This window comes from Mirounga leonina, unplaced genomic scaffold (assembly GCF_011800145.1).
Source record: "Mirounga leonina isolate KUSES-001 unplaced genomic scaffold, KU_Mleo_1.0 Mir_173, whole genome shotgun sequence".
Taxonomy (NCBI): Eukaryota; Metazoa; Chordata; class Mammalia; order Carnivora; family Phocidae; genus Mirounga; species Mirounga leonina.
The window spans coordinates 82,278,942-82,294,596 of NW_023270447.1; the positions used below are offsets into that span (position 1 = coordinate 82,278,942).

The window sequence follows — 15,655 nt, forward strand, 5'->3', positions numbered from 1 at the left end:
AAGACTGTGCACCCTTACTATTTAGGAAGATGCTTCCGTGGAGAGGTCTTGGGGGGAGGCAGGGGCCCCCTCCCACATTACAAGCTAAAAAGACGGTGCTCTTCCAGATGCACAGGGGAGAAGTTACTGGTTGCCTGAGGGCAACAAGACCCAATTCTCTTACTCTGGCTAATCTGACACCCTGGCACCAGACTTTAAATCTGGACACACAATCAGCGGTGAGAGGTGGCTGTGAGTCTAGCTGTGGCACCCTGGATGGCTTCGTGGCCATGCTGCCAAAAACATGTTCATCCTTGACGTACATCGACAGAAGTAAAAATATTTATTTTTTTATCTTCGGAATCTGGTCCCACAAAAAGGCCAACACTTTTTTTTCAGTTCATTGTCTTGACCCTTCAAAAAATCGATCTTTCAATTAAGAGGTAAAGTATGCTGAGAAAAGCAAATTTCGAGGTGTGCTCAGGTAAAATTATTTCTCATAAACCAATAATACAGGCAACCCTAGGCTTCCAGTTCGCTCAGAACTCCTTCTGTCATGTACAGTCTCTGAAGGAGAAAAGAAAGTAGGAGGCTGTCTGCAGACAAGGCACTTGAGAAACCACAGCAAGAAGAAAACCCAAGGCCCCTGGGAACTGTGCTGGCAGCCCGTGAACCCAGAGAGCTGTCGGTGGACAGGACGGCCAGACCCCCCAACCTCCATGAGAACAGTTCCGGCTTTCCTGCCCAAACACGCTTCCGGCGCCTGCATCAGCCTGGCACTGCCCACCTGGCCCGGAAGACCCGGCAGCCAGGCCACTTGGCCAAGACGAACACTGCTTTCTGAAGCTCAGAGCAGTTCCTACGGCGGACAGGGTGGAATGCTTTCCGAGGCCCCTGCTGGCGCATCTTGCAGGGGCAGTCCCTTTTGCAAAGGCAAGTTAGTGCAGATCAGCACGTTAGCAAAGCAAACATTAAAGATATTTTAAAAGCTGATTAATACTCTTGATTTCCCTCCTGATTAGCTGTTCGAGCTGCAGCCTATAAACCTGCCAGAAATCAGGAAGGAATCCCCCCTCTGAAGGCACCTTGAATGAAGTGGCTACAGCCAACGGGAGTGCAGAAGGCCCTCCTTCTGGACAGTGATCACGGGACACCTGTAACCACTGAGAAGGGCCCAGCTGAGGCCAGGTAGCACGCTCAACCCCTTCTTTTGCTTTGGGGGCTTGTGTTTAATATGGGTCATGTGATGGAAGCAGCAGTCTCAGAGTCTCTCATGTCAAGAGACGGACAGGGATGGGGATGCTGGTGCTCTCCTCCTCCTGTGTTGTGGTTGCACACTCGGGTCCCAGCAAACAGTGTGACATTGTGCCAATTTACTGCCTAACATGCCAGTCTGTCAAGAAAGTCAGGTGAGGAGGAGAGGAGTCATGCTCCAAACAGAGGCCGGCTGGGGAGTGCTTCGTCCTCCTTCCTTTGGCCCAGGTGAAGTGGTTCCTTTCCAGAAATTGTATGAGGAAAAAGAGGGGTTGCACTCAAATCAGAACTGGACCCAGCCTGTGCCTGGTTGAGTCTGGCTGGAAGTCGACCTGTAAAGGGAAAAAAGGGAGGGGTGGCAGAGTTTAGATGTTTGAAAATACAAAGTCGATAAAGCGTGGCTTCTCTCTGGGCAAAAAGAGCTCCAAGAAGTGAGTCCCTGAATGTTCTGGAGCAGGGGTCAGCAAACTACAGCCCAGAGACCAAACCTAGTTCTGTCTCTGGAGATAAAGTGTTACTGGCACAGAGCCATGCCCATTCACTTACACGCCATCCGTGGCTGCTTTTGAGCTACAAAAGCAAAACTGAGTAGAGGCCATAAGGTCTGTAAAGCCTAAACGATCTATCTCCACAGAAAACACGTGCTGAGTCCTGTCCTACAGACTATCCCTATAAACAACGGTGCAATAAGTTTTTAGCATCTCTTCACCTCGACTCCAAGGAAAGGCTTCAAGTTTTATTGAGGCAGAGAAGGCAAGAGACCACGAGAATGGGCCAAGGCCAGAACCAAGGTTAATTCTGTCCAGTGTTCTGGGATAGCTGGGGCAGGGGTGGGGAGAGTGGGGTGGAGGAAGAGGGGAGCTGCTACTGGGGATGAGCCAAAGGCGGTTGGAAGACCAGAGAGAGTTACAGTGTAGCCCCAGGTCCCCGAGCAGTAGAGAGCAGTGAAAAGCCTTCACAGGGACGAGTATGCCACCCAAAGCGGGCACTCTGGGGCTCTGCCCTCTGGCTGGCCTGAAAACGTCCAAGTCTGGGCGGTTGCTCCAAACACCAGAAGAAAAGCATCTGGAACAATCCCAGGTTTCTAGGGACACAGCCCTGGCCCCAGTCCCACCACAAAAACGTGACCCTCTCCTCACCCTGTGGATTTGGTAAAGTCTCCCCAGATGTCGGTGGTAGCAGTCGTGGCAGGCTTCGGGTGTGGCCAGGACATGGTGGCACCTCCTACTGATGTCCCCAAATCCGCCAGGCAGGGAGAGAAGAAAAGGAGACAGAGGAGTCAGAAATCTCTCTTTCTGGTGGTCTCAGTGACCCTGAAATCAGTCTCATGATTCCAGGTGGCCGGGAAAGACACACAGAGACCTGCTCTGGGACAAACAAACAAACAAACAAGCTGCCACATTTCCATCTGCTCACGAGCCCTTGAGGGCTCCTAGAGAAAAGTGGAAAGCCATATACATACAAGGTGGAAGGCAGGGTGCCAGGGAGCACGAGTCACACACCATCCATCACTCATACCTGAAGCTGACCTTGTTTTCAACTGCTTCTATGTTGGCAATCTGTTTAAAATTCACTATCTCCCGCCCTGGCTTCTTGAATCTCCCGCCCACCAACGATGCAAGGTCATCTTCACGTAGAGCCCTTAGTCCAGGGTCTGGATCAACTGAATGAAAAAGTTATGCTCCAGACATGTGCCAAGTGCTGGGACCCAAAGTGGTTAGGGTTTGGGGCGAGCCTTCCGGAAGAAGCAACACAGAAGCCGGTATCTGTGTGTCTCTCTTCATCAAGGTGGGGCCACCTGGGGCTCCCGTGCCTGCCTCTGCGCCAGCACCTCGCCCCGTGCTGCTGTCCCTGCTAAAGGCCCTGTGCCTTCCTCCCTCCGCCCTCCCACCAATTTGCTATTTCTAATCTGCTCTGGGACGGGAGACCAGATAACACCAGGGCCCTCAAGGATTTAGTTTTGCAGCTCGCCAAGTGCTTACTGTGCATTGTCTCCTTCAGACCCATCCCAGGCCCTGGGGGAAGACAGGCCAGGACCAACTGTGTGACTTGATGCGCATCCCTCAAGTCTGTTTCCTTATCTCTCAAACGGGGGTGAGGGACGATAACAGTGACTACTTCACAGAACCGGTCTGTGCTGCAGGAGCTAATACAATGAAATGCTTGGAGAAGGCCCAGCACACGGTGGTGATAATGACCACATTAGTTGAACACGACCCGACAAACACAAGCACTTAGTGTTTTAGGTATTGTTCACGGATCAGCTCATTTGATCCTCACAAGAAACCCACACCGTAGGCTATCATGACTGCCCCCATCCTACAGATGAGAAAACTGAGGCACAGAGAAGCAGGCAATCTTCTGACTGTCACACAACTGATAAGCTAGAATGTGAACTCAGCCAGTCTGGTTTACAGGATATACTAAGTGCTCAAGAAATGGTAGCTCTTCGTGGCTCATTATCTGACACCATTTTGTCTGCAGACACACTAATTGCCTGTCTTGTACGTTAGAATGTAAGCCCTTGGGGCGCCTGAGTGGCTCAGTCAGTTGAACGTCTGCCTTCAACTCAGGTCATGATGCCAGGATCTTGGGATCGAGCCCCACATCGGGCTCCCTGCTCAGTGGGGAGTCTTGCTTCTCCCTTTCCCTCTGCTGCTCCCCCTGCTTGTGCTCTGTCTCTCTCTAATAAATATTAAAAAATCTTAAAAAAAAAAAAAAAAAGAACATAAGCCCTTGAGGGGCGCCTAGTTACTCAGTCAAGTGTCTGACTCTTGACTTTGGCTCAGGTCATGATCTCAGGGTCATGAGATCAAGCCCCACATTGGGATCTGTGTTCCAAGTGGAGTCTCCTTGAGATTCTCCCTCTCCCTCTGCCCCCATCACTCTTGATTTCTCAAATAAATAAATAAAACCTTAAAACAAAACAAAACAAAACAAACCAGAAGCCCTTGAGAGCGGGAACTTGGTGCTGTACTTACAACATTCCCAGGGCTTAAAACACTGCCTGGCACATAGTAGATACTCCGTATTAGCTGTTAAACATGCACCAGCAACCGAGGGAAGGCCTAAGATAGCAGCTCTCAGACCTTCGTGAGCATACAAATAATGTTAGGAACACAGATTCCTGTCCACGTTCCTGGTGATGCCAAGGCAGGTGGTCCTGTTACTCTGAGAAACAATGCTGGAAGAATGGTTCCTGGTACCGTGGCAGAGGCTGGCTGACCACTACTCCTGCCCACTCCTGGGCTGGGAATTCCCCACAGGCTGAGGTTGGAAGCCTGACCGGCAGATGGGGAAGCCTATGTCCACACCCTTAAAAGGGAAAGAAAGCAGGCTTCCTGCAATCCTGTCCTCTAGAACCTAGTGAAATCTGTGTGGAGAAATCACCCAGCCTGGGGAAGGCTTGGAACATCAGCTAGGCTGGGCGGGTAGGGTGGAGAGGCCAAGGATATGGGCTAGCTCCCCATCTCTATCAGTGGCTGGTACTAGGCACTAACTTCTGGAATCCCAGGGTCACCAAAAGGCATTCCTTACACCTTAGAACAAGCACCAGCACAGCGTGCTGGGCGAGTTGCCTCTCAGCTTCCCAGGACCCCGAGGGCCTTACCAAGGACCTTGCTCTAAACTAAATCCCCGATTTTATTTTCTACCACTCACCCTGGCATACTTATGCTACATCCATTTTCCTACACACACCAGGTGATTAAAAATCTGAGCCTTACTCACACTCTTCTGTCTGGAATGCCAAGCGTCCTCTGCCCCCATCTCCTCCCTTCAAGGCCCACCTCAATGCCACCTTTTCCATGGAGCCTCCCCACATCATCCTGGCTGGTCATATGTGGACCCATACAATTGGTCTTTGTGCCCAGGACTTCTGTCTCCTACCAGATATGAGCAGACCGTGTCTCTATCACCCACCCACTCGACAAACACTGAGCAGCTTCTAAGAACCAGGAACCCACATGCTGATGCTTTCATAGCAAATCAGTGTCACAACCAACAATCTGCAGCCCCCACCCATCAGGGGTAGACAGAGGCACTAAGCGGGGAAGTGGCAGGTATCAGGGAAGAGGGGAACCCCTTACCCAGTCTGGGCAGGATCAGCTTCATGGTGTCACAGACAGGTACCACATGATGGACAGTGTGAGTGAAGGAGGGAGCACCACGGGGCCCCAGCTGCACCTGGCGGCGGAGAGGAACCCGCAGGTGCAGCTTTCGCAGCAAGTACAGTGACTCCCGAGCACTGACCTGAACTGGGAGCAACTGCTGTCTGGACGAGGGATTCCCCCCCAGACAACTGCTCCACAGGTGGGGGGATCAGGGTGGAGAATTTCCCCCCCGGGGGCGGAGGAAGCAGGCTCAGTCCTCCTGTGCTGGCGGGCCGCGCTCGGGGAGTCCCAGCTGCTCCTTCCTTCTTCTTCATGTTCTGAAGAGAGGCGAGGGATGCAAACCAGTCAGTTCTGCTGGGGTCCCCCTGCTTATCGGAAAACCCCACAAAGAGGGCCCAGGTGGCCCCCAAGCCCCAAACATCTGTATAACCAAAAGATGGTCAACAGCTGCCCAGCACTCACTGTGCTGAGCTGTGTTCAACACATCACAATTCCAGAGCTATCCCAAATACATCTAATGCGAAAATTCAGCCCTGGGGCGCCTGGGTGGCTCAGATGGTTAAGCGTCTGCCTTCGGCTCAGGTCATGATCCCAGGGTCCTGGGATTGAGTCCCACATAGGGCTCCTGACTCGGCGGGGAGTCTGCTTCTTCCTCTCCCTCTGCCTCTCCCCCTGCTCATACTCTCTCTCTCTCTCTGTATCTCTGTGTCTCAAATGAATAAATAAAATCTTAAAAAAAAAAAAAAGAAAACTCAGCCCTGGCTTCATTAAGCATCAGGGAAATACAAATTAAAACTACAAATCAAAACGAGTGCTATACCATTACACACCCACCAGAATGGCCAAAATGCAGACTATCAAGTGCCATCAAGGATGTGGAGCAACCAGAACGCTCACTCACACACTGCTAGAGGAGGTGTAAACGGGGAACGCTACTTGGAGAAACTGTCTGGAAGAATCTATAAAGCTGAACATGTGAACTGATGACCCTACAATTTCCCTCCTAGAAACAGACCCCACAGAAACACATACTCATGGCACCGAAAGACATGTACTTGGACGTTCATAGCCATTACTATTTGTAATAGCTCCAAACTGGCAACTATCCCAGTGTTCACTGTCAGTTAAAGAGTAACACTGGGGGGCGCCTGGGGAGCTCAGCTGGTGAAGCATCTGACTCTTGGTTTTGGCTCAGGTCATGATCTCAGGGCTCAGGTCCTGATCTCAGGTCTTGGGATCGAGCTCCATGTGGGGCTCTGCGCTCAGCAGGGAGTCTGCTTGAGGATTCTCTCTCCCTCTCCCTCTGCCCCTCCTCACCTCAAATAAATAAATAAATCTTAAAACAAAACCCACAAAGAGTACCACTGTGATGCATTCTCACAATGAAATACACCACTGCTGTGACAATGGACAAACTATTAGCAACAGAACAGAGGCAGATTTTGTTTGAAAACAAAATCTAGGGCATTCCACATCAGGACCGTGGTGACTCTGTCCTGTGGACAAGAACAGGAGAGGGGCTTCCAGAACGCAGATAATCTCTGCTTCTTGATCTGGGGGCTAGTTTGTGTGGGTACATTTGGTTTTCAAAAATTCACTGAGTTCTGCATTTATAATGTGTGCACTTTTCTGTATGCATATCGTACTTCCATAAAACATTAAAAAAAAAGGGGCGCCTAGGTGGCTCAGCCAGTTAAGCATCTGACTTCAGCTCCAGTCATGATCTCAGTGTCCTGGGATTGAGCCCTCCATTGGGCTCCCTGCTCAGTGGGCAGTCTGCTTCTCCCTTTCTCTCTCCCCCTGCCCCTGCCTCTGCTCTCAAGTAAATAAATAAAATCTTAAAAAAAAAAAAGAAAATTAAAAACCAAAACCAAAACCTGAGCCCTGATGTGAGCCGGAAACCAGTGCAAGTTACAAAGATGAAGACACAGTTCCCACCTTGTAAGGAGCAGCAGCTTAATCCAGCACTAAGACCACAGCCCTGAAGCCAGAAGCCTGAAAGCCCTCAGTCAGAGTCCAGCTGTGCTGGTTATTTCCAGCTCTATGACCTGGGCAAATCCCTTAAACTCTCTAAGCCTCATTTCCTTGCCTGTAAAATGGGAGAATGCTTAATTCATATAAGTGCCTTAAAAAAAAAAAAAAAAAAAAAAACCACTACCTGGCACACAGCTGATGCTCATTAAATGTTAGTTTCCTCCCAGCAAGAGAGGAATCACATCCCAACCAGTCCACTGGACATGACCTGTATTTTCTCTTAAGGGCCAGTTGGCCAACGTCAAGGGTCCCAAATCATCACCAGCATGAAGCAGAAAAGAGGAGAAAGAGATAGTAAATAAAGAGTAAGTAAAGAGAAAGAGCATTATCTTAGGGTTACAAAGTTTCTTCAAAAAACATTTCCATGTGGTCCTTGGTTCCCCCAAATCACTCCAACCCCCACTCCCTGTAGTCCGGTGAGGACCGAGTCCTGGACACCCAGCCCAGCCCTACCTTTTCCCATTCTCCACAGGAGCTAACAAGGGGAAACCCAGATGCAGGGCAGCTCAAGATGAATACACGGGGTGTCAGGACACCACCACCACCAGCAGAAGCTGCCCACGAATCCCAGCACCTACCTCAACACCTTCCTGTCCAGAGCTCTCCCAAATCTTCCTTACTCAAGGTGCAAGGCCAGGATGCAGCCGACCCCTATTCTAAGAGCCTGGTCAGAAATGCCAGCTCTGGGAGCAAGTGACTGATGCTTCTTTTCAACTCAGAGGCTTTGCACATGCTGTTCCCTCTGCTTGAACTGCCTTTTGATCCCCCTCTTTCCCCTTCCTTACAGGTCACTTCTTCCAGGAACCCTTCCTTGCTTCCCCTAACTATGGGCTGCGTGCCCCTCCTCTAGGAGCTCATGGCACTGCGCTGCATCCCCTCCCCTGCCAGGTTGTGGTCATATCTTGTCTCGCCCATCTCCGTTTAACTCTGAGCTCCACGAGAGCAGAGCTCTCTCGTTTACCCCCGGCACAGGACCTGGCAAAAGGCCGCTGATCCACAAACATCTACTCAACTGATGGAAGTGAAGGGTGGGAAAAGAGGGGTGGGCTTTGGGCTGGGGTTGGGTGCTGGCCAACAAAGCCAAGTGAGGGTGGGACTCACCGCGATGTTGAGCTTGATGGTCTGGCCCTCTTTGAAGCCTAGGTCCAACTTGGGGCCCTGGTCTGGGTTCTGGGCCTGTTTTGCAAATTCACACTGCTGTTTCACCCACCTGGGCAGAGAATAAGAAGAAAAAAGTGAGGAAGAGACCAGCCGCCCTGCATTCACTCCCTCACTCCACCTCCACCTGCCATCGCTCCAGGAAGAGGTTTTATATGGCAGAAAGAGCACACGCAGGCTTGGAAGTTGGGCCTGAATTCAAATCCTGACTCTGACACATAAGTAGCTGCGTGCACATCAGTTTCCTCATCAACAAAATGCGAATACAATTCTGTATGTGTTAAAGACAGCTATGAAAATTCAGTGAGCTCATGGATGTAAAAGAAGGTCCTGACACCAGTCTTCAGGAAATCTGAGAACCTGGCCCTTTCCTCCCTAGCACTTGGCATGAGGACTAGGACAGTGCATCCACACCCCCCACTCACAAGGACTCATAAGGTAGATGGTGAGACAAGACAGATGCCCAGGAAGTAGAGAGCAACACAAAGGTCCCCCCCACCCTCCACACGATACCCATCTAGCAGCCCCCTGGGCAGGGACAACAGGCCAGGCAAGGGCCAGACGTGCCCAAATGAGTCGCTGCACAAACTCCAACTTCCCAGCGGCCAGAGATGGAGGCCTGCAGGTGGCAGGGGAGCAGTCTTTCCTGCCCTTGTCTTAGCTTTAGAAAGGACTCCCAGGACATATCACAGAGGAACAGGCTCAGGAAGGCCCCATGAGCCTCCCATGAGCCTCCCATGAGCCTCCCACGGCCTCCGGCTCCTCTGGTGCTGGTAAGGGAAGAGGTATGGCAGCTCAGAGGCTGGGCCCGCTGACCAGTGAGAGATAGGGCCAGGGGAAAGGGAAAGGACTGGAAAGGAGAGAAGGCAGCCTGCCCCACAGGAGCAGGGAGTCTCCCGGAGGCTCTGCTGGCAGACGAATCCCACACAACCAGCTGGGTATCCTAAGGTGGGAAACCATTCTGTCCAGGGAAAGCAGGGAGGAGGCATGAGCACGTGTGGCCTGGAACCACTCACTTGAAATGGTCCTGCAATGCAACATTGAAGTCAAAGGCATCGCCTCGGTCCCCGAAGCCAATTCCAATAAACGCCCGGCGTCCTGGGGATAACACATGATTAATCCCACTTGCCAGAGGCAGAGGAAACCCTTCTCATGAGGAGGACCCCCCCGAGACCCGCACCTACCGTTTCCATCTTCGATGCGGATAACGAAGTACCTGCTGGAATCCGTCACGCTCTCCACGGCTGTGCCAGGAAACTGATCCACCGGGGCCTGAGCAAAGAGTTCCCCTGGAAGCACAAGTTAGGGTAAGCCTTGAGCCCCCTTCCAGCCTGACATTTCTATCACACCACTGGGGTCTTTTTCCTGAAAGGCAGCGAGGCAAACCTTACTCTGGGGTTCAAATCAAATCCATTCTGATGGAAGAGAAGACACAGACCTATAACCAAGGAAAGGTTCAAGTCAGGAGTGGCCTGCAGGTCAGATACAGCCCAGTGTTAATATTCTTAATTTAACTGCCAAACTTTTCAAAACCAAATTACATGTAAAATAATCCAGATTTCTGGTCTTCTCTGACAATCCAAAGCTCTAGCAATGCTGGAACTCCATTCCCACAGGAGGGCTGAGCTAGAGCTGACCTGCCCACACCCGAGGGCCCCGGAGCAGGCAGGCCCTGGTCCAGGTACAGCATAACCTCAGAAAAGGCCTAGGACCTGAGGCAGGACTGTAGAGGAGCCGCGGAATCCACTCAAAGAGGGTTTGGGCACCTACAGAAGAATGTGAAGCAGGGGCGCCTGGGGGGGCTCAGTCAGTTAAGCGTCTGCCTTCGGCTCAGGTCATGATCCCAGGGAGCTGGGATAGGGTCCTGCATCAGGCTCCTTGCTCAGCGGGGAGCCTGCTTCTCCCTCTGCCTGCCCCTCCTCCCGCTTGTGCTCTTTCTCTCTCTCTGACCAATAAATAAATAAAATCTTTAAAAAAAAAAAAAAAGAGGAGGAGGATCTGAAGCAGCTGAGATAGGCCAAGAGGACCACCGGTTTTAAAAGGGGCCCCTGCAGAACACATCCCTTGTCACTCTGGCTCTCTAGGCCCCAGTGCACTGCACACCTCTGGGGGCGTTCTGGACTCGCATCACTTCCACAGGTGCTGACCTCTGTCCGCGCTTCCAGGACTTGACCAAGGCTTCTCTACTCAATGCTGGGGTTCACAGGTGACTGTGCAATCAAGGCTGAACTGAATCCAAATCGGTGGACCCCAAGTCTGTAGCTTCTTGATAATTTCTCTGCTCCCCTAGTTTGGTCCCTGGGGATCTGGGACTCACCTGGACGCCTTCAGCCTAGAGCAGTGATTCTCAACCAAGGGTGGTTTTGCTCCCTATCCGCCCCCCCACCCCCCCAGGGATATGTGGCAATGTGTGAAGAGATTTTTGGTTTTCACAACTTGGGCGGTGCTATTGGCATCTGGTGGACAGAGGCCAGGGATGTTGCTACACATCTGAAATTTGACTTGACAGCCCACAACACTCCCCTGGCCCAAATGCCACTAGCCTTGGCCGAGAAGGAGTGCAGAGCGAGAGACAAAGAGGACCCAACAGGCCTGACCCGAGCGAAGAGCATGCTGGGATGGCTCCTGCAGGGGAGGCCCAGCTCTGGGCAGTCGCTGTTCCACTAGGCTGTCACCGTAAAGTCCGTTCCCAAGGCTCCCAGAAAACAGGTGTTGCCATGCCTTGTGAGATCACCTGGGACACCCCAGCAAACCTCAAAGCCAGAGTCCTCTGGCCTAGTCACAGCAGCTGTCTTTTCAAACTCCTCCGCAGCCAATACCCAGCCAGCCCCATGTTCCAGAACAGATCAATGCTTTGGGTCACCTTGCAGTTCACAAAGCAACTGGATAAATGTGTGCTCACTTCGTACTTCCAACGATCCTGTGAAGTATGAGCTAATGTGATCCCCATTTCAAAAAGGAGGCCAAGGCACTAGAGGTCACGTGTGGCTCACCCAAGGTCTCACAGCTCAGACACAAGAGATGCAGTTCTCAGAGGCGGCCGGTTTTGCCTATGACGCTTTACACTTGGTCCCATCCCACCCAGGAAAATCTCTACGTGTTAGAAAAATAAATGACCGAATGCCGTGGCGCCCGATGCCTGCTCTGGGGGCTGGGGCTCTTTCAGACCGCATTGCCCTCCACAGCTCACCCGGAGGCCCTGGTGGCACATGACTTCCAGACAGATTTCCCCTAAGGTGACATCTGCCAGCTGACCCCAACACAGCCCGGCTTGGCTTGTCCTTTCACCAAAGAAAGAGCTGAGTAGGACAGCTTCCGGCTCTTTCAGTTAATGGGCGTGGTCAGTCTGGGGAGTTACCATTTAGTTGATAAACAGAATTCCTGAGTAAGAAGCAGACCTCAATTGCAGAGGGTTATGCGTCTTCCCCCCAAAGCTGGTCTTCAAAGCAAACTCTGGGGCTTCCTACCTGGGACCAACCTGTAGGTCTCCTCTTCCTGGATTCCAAAATTAGTATGTTCTTAAGGATGCCCCCCACCAAAGACAGATGCTTGACAGGAAATACTCCCTTTTACACCTGGAGACAGTGCTTTCTACAATTAAAGGTGGGGGGAATGGAGGCGGCTTAGAGGTACAGCTGGGCCTTTGATTTCGAGGATTGGTTCCCATGACCCGAGTGGACTGGCCAGGGCTGCCTTTCCCTTCACAAAGTAGGAGGTGTGGCATCTCAGCCCCACTAGGGCTTCCCCTGCCTTTACCTGAGGTCCTGTCCTCCAGCTTGATGTAGGCCACCTGCCCTTTTGCAGTGATCCGCAGCCGGCCACTCCATGATGGCTGGTCCAGCTGCCACTCCGCGGCCCTAAGGGGACAAAAACCATGCTGGGGACGGGAATGGGGAGGGCATGTGGGCTGCCTGCTCAGGACCAGAGGCTGGCAAACTTTCTCTGAAAAGGGCCATCCCATCCCTGTCACCACTACCCACTCCGCGGCTGTAGGGCAAAAGCAGTCATCGACAGTACAGGAGCGTGCTGGTGCTTTACGGATTGGAATGGAATGTTTTCTGCTGAGTGTGAACGTATTTCAGCGCAACTTTCTGGACACTAAAAACCTGAATTTCATATAATTTTCGCATTAAGAAATATTCCTTCTTTTAAAATGTTCCCCAACTATTTAAAAATGTAAAAACCGTCCTTAGCTTGTGAGACATACAAAAACACAGTGGGTCGCAGTTTGCCGACCCCAGTTCTAGACTACAGAGACTTTTTCTCAGAAGTAGGACTTCCAGTTCTCTTTCTGTAAAGGAAGCAGTTCCTGGGCCTGCTGTTTCAGACACTGCTGGGCTGTGGGGGCCAGAGTGACCATTTGGGACCCGTGAGATGATCTCAGAGGAAAGGCAGGGCGGGAGCAATCATATAACAGAAAGAGAACAGGAGAGCAACTATACATGTGAGGAAAGTGGGTGGGTGTCCAACAAATATAACCCCAAAGGTGTCCCAGGCCGAAAGAACCCCAGGAAACCACGGACCTATCACAATAGCTTCTTTGGGTACTTTTAAAGCAGTAACTTCACATTTTACTTCTAAGAAGCAGTTCAGTAAAACCCCCAAATAGCAAGAACCTTGGGTGTTTTCAAGACGCTTTTCCTGGAAGTCCCCAAGCGACTCCATTAACTATGGACACAGGTTGTTTTGAAGACCACACAAATGCAGACTCTCGGGGACGCCTGGGTGGCTCAGTCGGTTAAGCGTCTGCCTTCGGCTCAGGTCATGATCCCAGGGTCCTGGGATCGAGTCCCGCATCGGGCTCCCTGCTCCGCGGGGAGCCTGCTTCTCCCTCTGCCTCTGTCTCTCTCTCTGTCTCTCATGAATAAATAAATAAAATCTTTAAAAAAACCCCAAAAAACAAAAAACAAATGCAGACTCTCGATTCACAACCAGCAGACTGTTTCAGTTCCTCCTAGTGGGGCAACACAGGCCTTAGATCCAAGCTAAGAGGGGCTCTGAGGCTCAAGGGCAGGGGCTGCCAGTTTCCTCTATGCCAAACCAGCCAGGCTTGACACTTGGGAACCTCACTCTCGGGGGGCCAGGAGGGACCAAACCCATCCTACTGAAGGGGATCAGAGTAGACTGACCATCCGGGTTTGGTGTCCAATCTCCAGTTTGATAACAGAAAGCAAACGTGTTTTTGTAATTGTTTCTCTTGTTGCTTTCATGCTACTTTTAAGTCACACCACGGATGTACTAGGTGTTCAATAAAATAATCTGTTATCTAGAAAATCAGCTACAAGTTCGTGTTAACACAATTGGAAAGTAACAAGAGGCCAGATATGTGGACACGCCACCATTCTTGCGGTGCAGGCCAATCCTGTATCCCAAATCACTGAGACAAACATTGCCTTCAAAAGCGACACCACCCCCGACCCAGGGACACAAAACAGCTACAGACCAGGTTGTCCGTAACAGGTACATCTTTTTTTTTTTTTTTTTTTTTCTCCTTCTTTTCCTAGGTAACGCATAGGCTTGGTAACAAAATGCAAACAGCACAAAAAAAGCATATCGTAAAAGGAAGTCTCCTTCCAACCCCCACTGCCCTTTCCTGCGTTCCCTTCCAGTCCCTCCAAGCCTCTGTTTATCCCTCTCAGGGGAACATTTCACTGAAGCAGCGCAGATGCACTCCTCCCAACCGCCACAAGCTGTGATAAGGCCTGAGGTTCGTGCAAGGGAGCTGGGCAGGGAGGGGTCCCTGGGCTCTGGCCATCCGCTTACAGCTCCCTGGACGGTCCTTTCGGCCAGTTCTGAGCTGTTTCCCTCCCCCTGGGGATTTCCGCCCGTGATAGGACCCCTCCCCCTTCAGGCTTTTCAAGGTTCCCTTCAAGGCCACCAATTAGGGCTGAAAGAAAAGGGCTTGTGACACCCCCCCCCAACCACGCTTGGGGACACGGCTAAACACGGCTCCAACGCCTTCCCCGCGCTGGGAGCCCCGTGCGGCAGACTGAGACCTCCCTGCTCTGGCCTCGAACTGGGAGAAACCGCAGTATTACCTCCCGCCTCTCCCCTAAACCGGCCGGGGCCGTCCTCGGCTCCCACGGTGGGCGTGTCGGGCGGCGGGGAAGGGGTTAAATTGGGGTCAGCCTGGCCTTGCGGCAAGCGGTCACCTGTAACCACGGTTGGTGGCTCGCGGCGGGATGCGGTAGACGTGGACCTCCGGCTTGACACAGAGCACCGACTCGTACTCGCCCTCCTCCATCTCGACACCCTCGGACCGCCGGACTTCCGGCTCCTTCCCCGCCTCGGGGCCGGAAGCGACGCGACTCTATGACCCGGGTCAGGCTAGAGCGGCAGCTTGCGGGCCTCAGCACGGTTGTCTCCCGCGCGCCCTCTGCTGGCGGCTCTGGCTCAAGACACGCGGCGGACGGATCCTGAAGCCACGTGATTAGGGCCAAGCGCTTTTGGGGGCTTCTCGCTCCCCCGAGGCTTCATGCGCAGCAGAGAAAACTTAGGTGCAGACACCACCGCAGTCCGTTGTCTGGTTGTGGATCATCCTCATCCCCTCAACACTTACACTTGGGGCCCAGTTGGCTGAGATTCAAAGCTGTATCTACCTATACAGCTCACCCTGCAGCAAATCCCTCCTCCAGCCTTTACTTCCCTGGGCTCTGGGTGAATGTCCTTCCTTTTCCTGACTCTAGAAGCCTCCATTGAGGCTCCTCCTCGAAGAGAGAGGCTTACCTGACCCACCGCTAAGTGGGGCGCCACCCTTATCCTCCCCCACCACGTGCCCAGGGCCCAGTGTGGCCTCGACTCGACAGAGAGCAAAGTCTACTAATTTAAGTCATGAAAAAAGACTCCCAGTCCTAACTTGGATTTCTCACAGAATGTCATAGGGGATACATTTTGTCCAACCATAGTCAAATTCTAATTCTCAAAATCCCTTCTCCTGTACCATCCTCTCATTCGTTCCACGGTTATTTACTGTTTACAATGTGCCAGGTCCTCCGTGGGGAACAGCTGATCCCAAATCTTTGCTTCCCTGAATGCTCCCAAACTTGCTCCACCCGCATCTCCTCTCTCCTCTCTCTCCTTGTACTCACGCTGTATAAGTTCTTTATTATAGAATTAAT

General features: G+C 52.0%; 1 protein-coding gene across 3 annotated transcripts; it reads right to left on the bottom strand.

The window, feature by feature from the left end:
* Positions 1-299: 299 nt before the first annotated feature.
* On the bottom strand, positions 300-14,824 carry NECAP2 (NECAP endocytosis associated 2). 3 transcript variants are annotated; one of them, XM_035019685.1, is made up of 8 exons: positions 14,690-14,824; positions 12,294-12,394; positions 9,722-9,826; positions 9,554-9,635; positions 8,481-8,589; positions 5,485-5,662; positions 2,373-2,457; positions 300-1,565 (listed from the first exon to the last, which is right to left on the bottom strand). In XM_035019685.1, exons 1-8 carry the CDS (start codon positions 14,779-14,781, stop codon positions 1,517-1,519), a joined length of 801 nt encoding a protein of 266 aa, XP_034875576.1. In that variant the 5' UTR covers positions 14,782-14,824; the 3' UTR covers positions 300-1,516. The 3 variants fall into 3 exon arrangements, with proteins under 3 accessions (XP_034875576.1, XP_034875575.1, XP_034875577.1); XM_035019684.1 differs by having other exon boundaries at positions 2,373-2,460; XM_035019686.1 differs by lacking the exon at positions 2,373-2,457.
* Positions 14,825-15,655: the final 831 nt, after the last annotated feature.

Excerpts from the sequence above, each read along its gene's own strand:
- NECAP2 (XM_035019686.1), bottom strand. The coding sequence starts at position 14,781 with ATGGAGGAGGGCGAGTACGAGTCGGTGCTCTGTGTCAAGCCGGAGGTC. Across the intron at positions 9,636-9,721 it reads CCGCATCGAAGATGGAAACG|GACGCCGGGCGTTTATTGGA; the intron begins GTAGGTGCGGGT and ends TGTTATCCCCAG. Across the intron at positions 1,566-5,484 it reads AGCAGTTGCTCCCAGTTCAG|GTCGACTTCCAGCCAGACTC; the intron begins GTCAGTGCTCGG and ends TTCCCTTTACAG.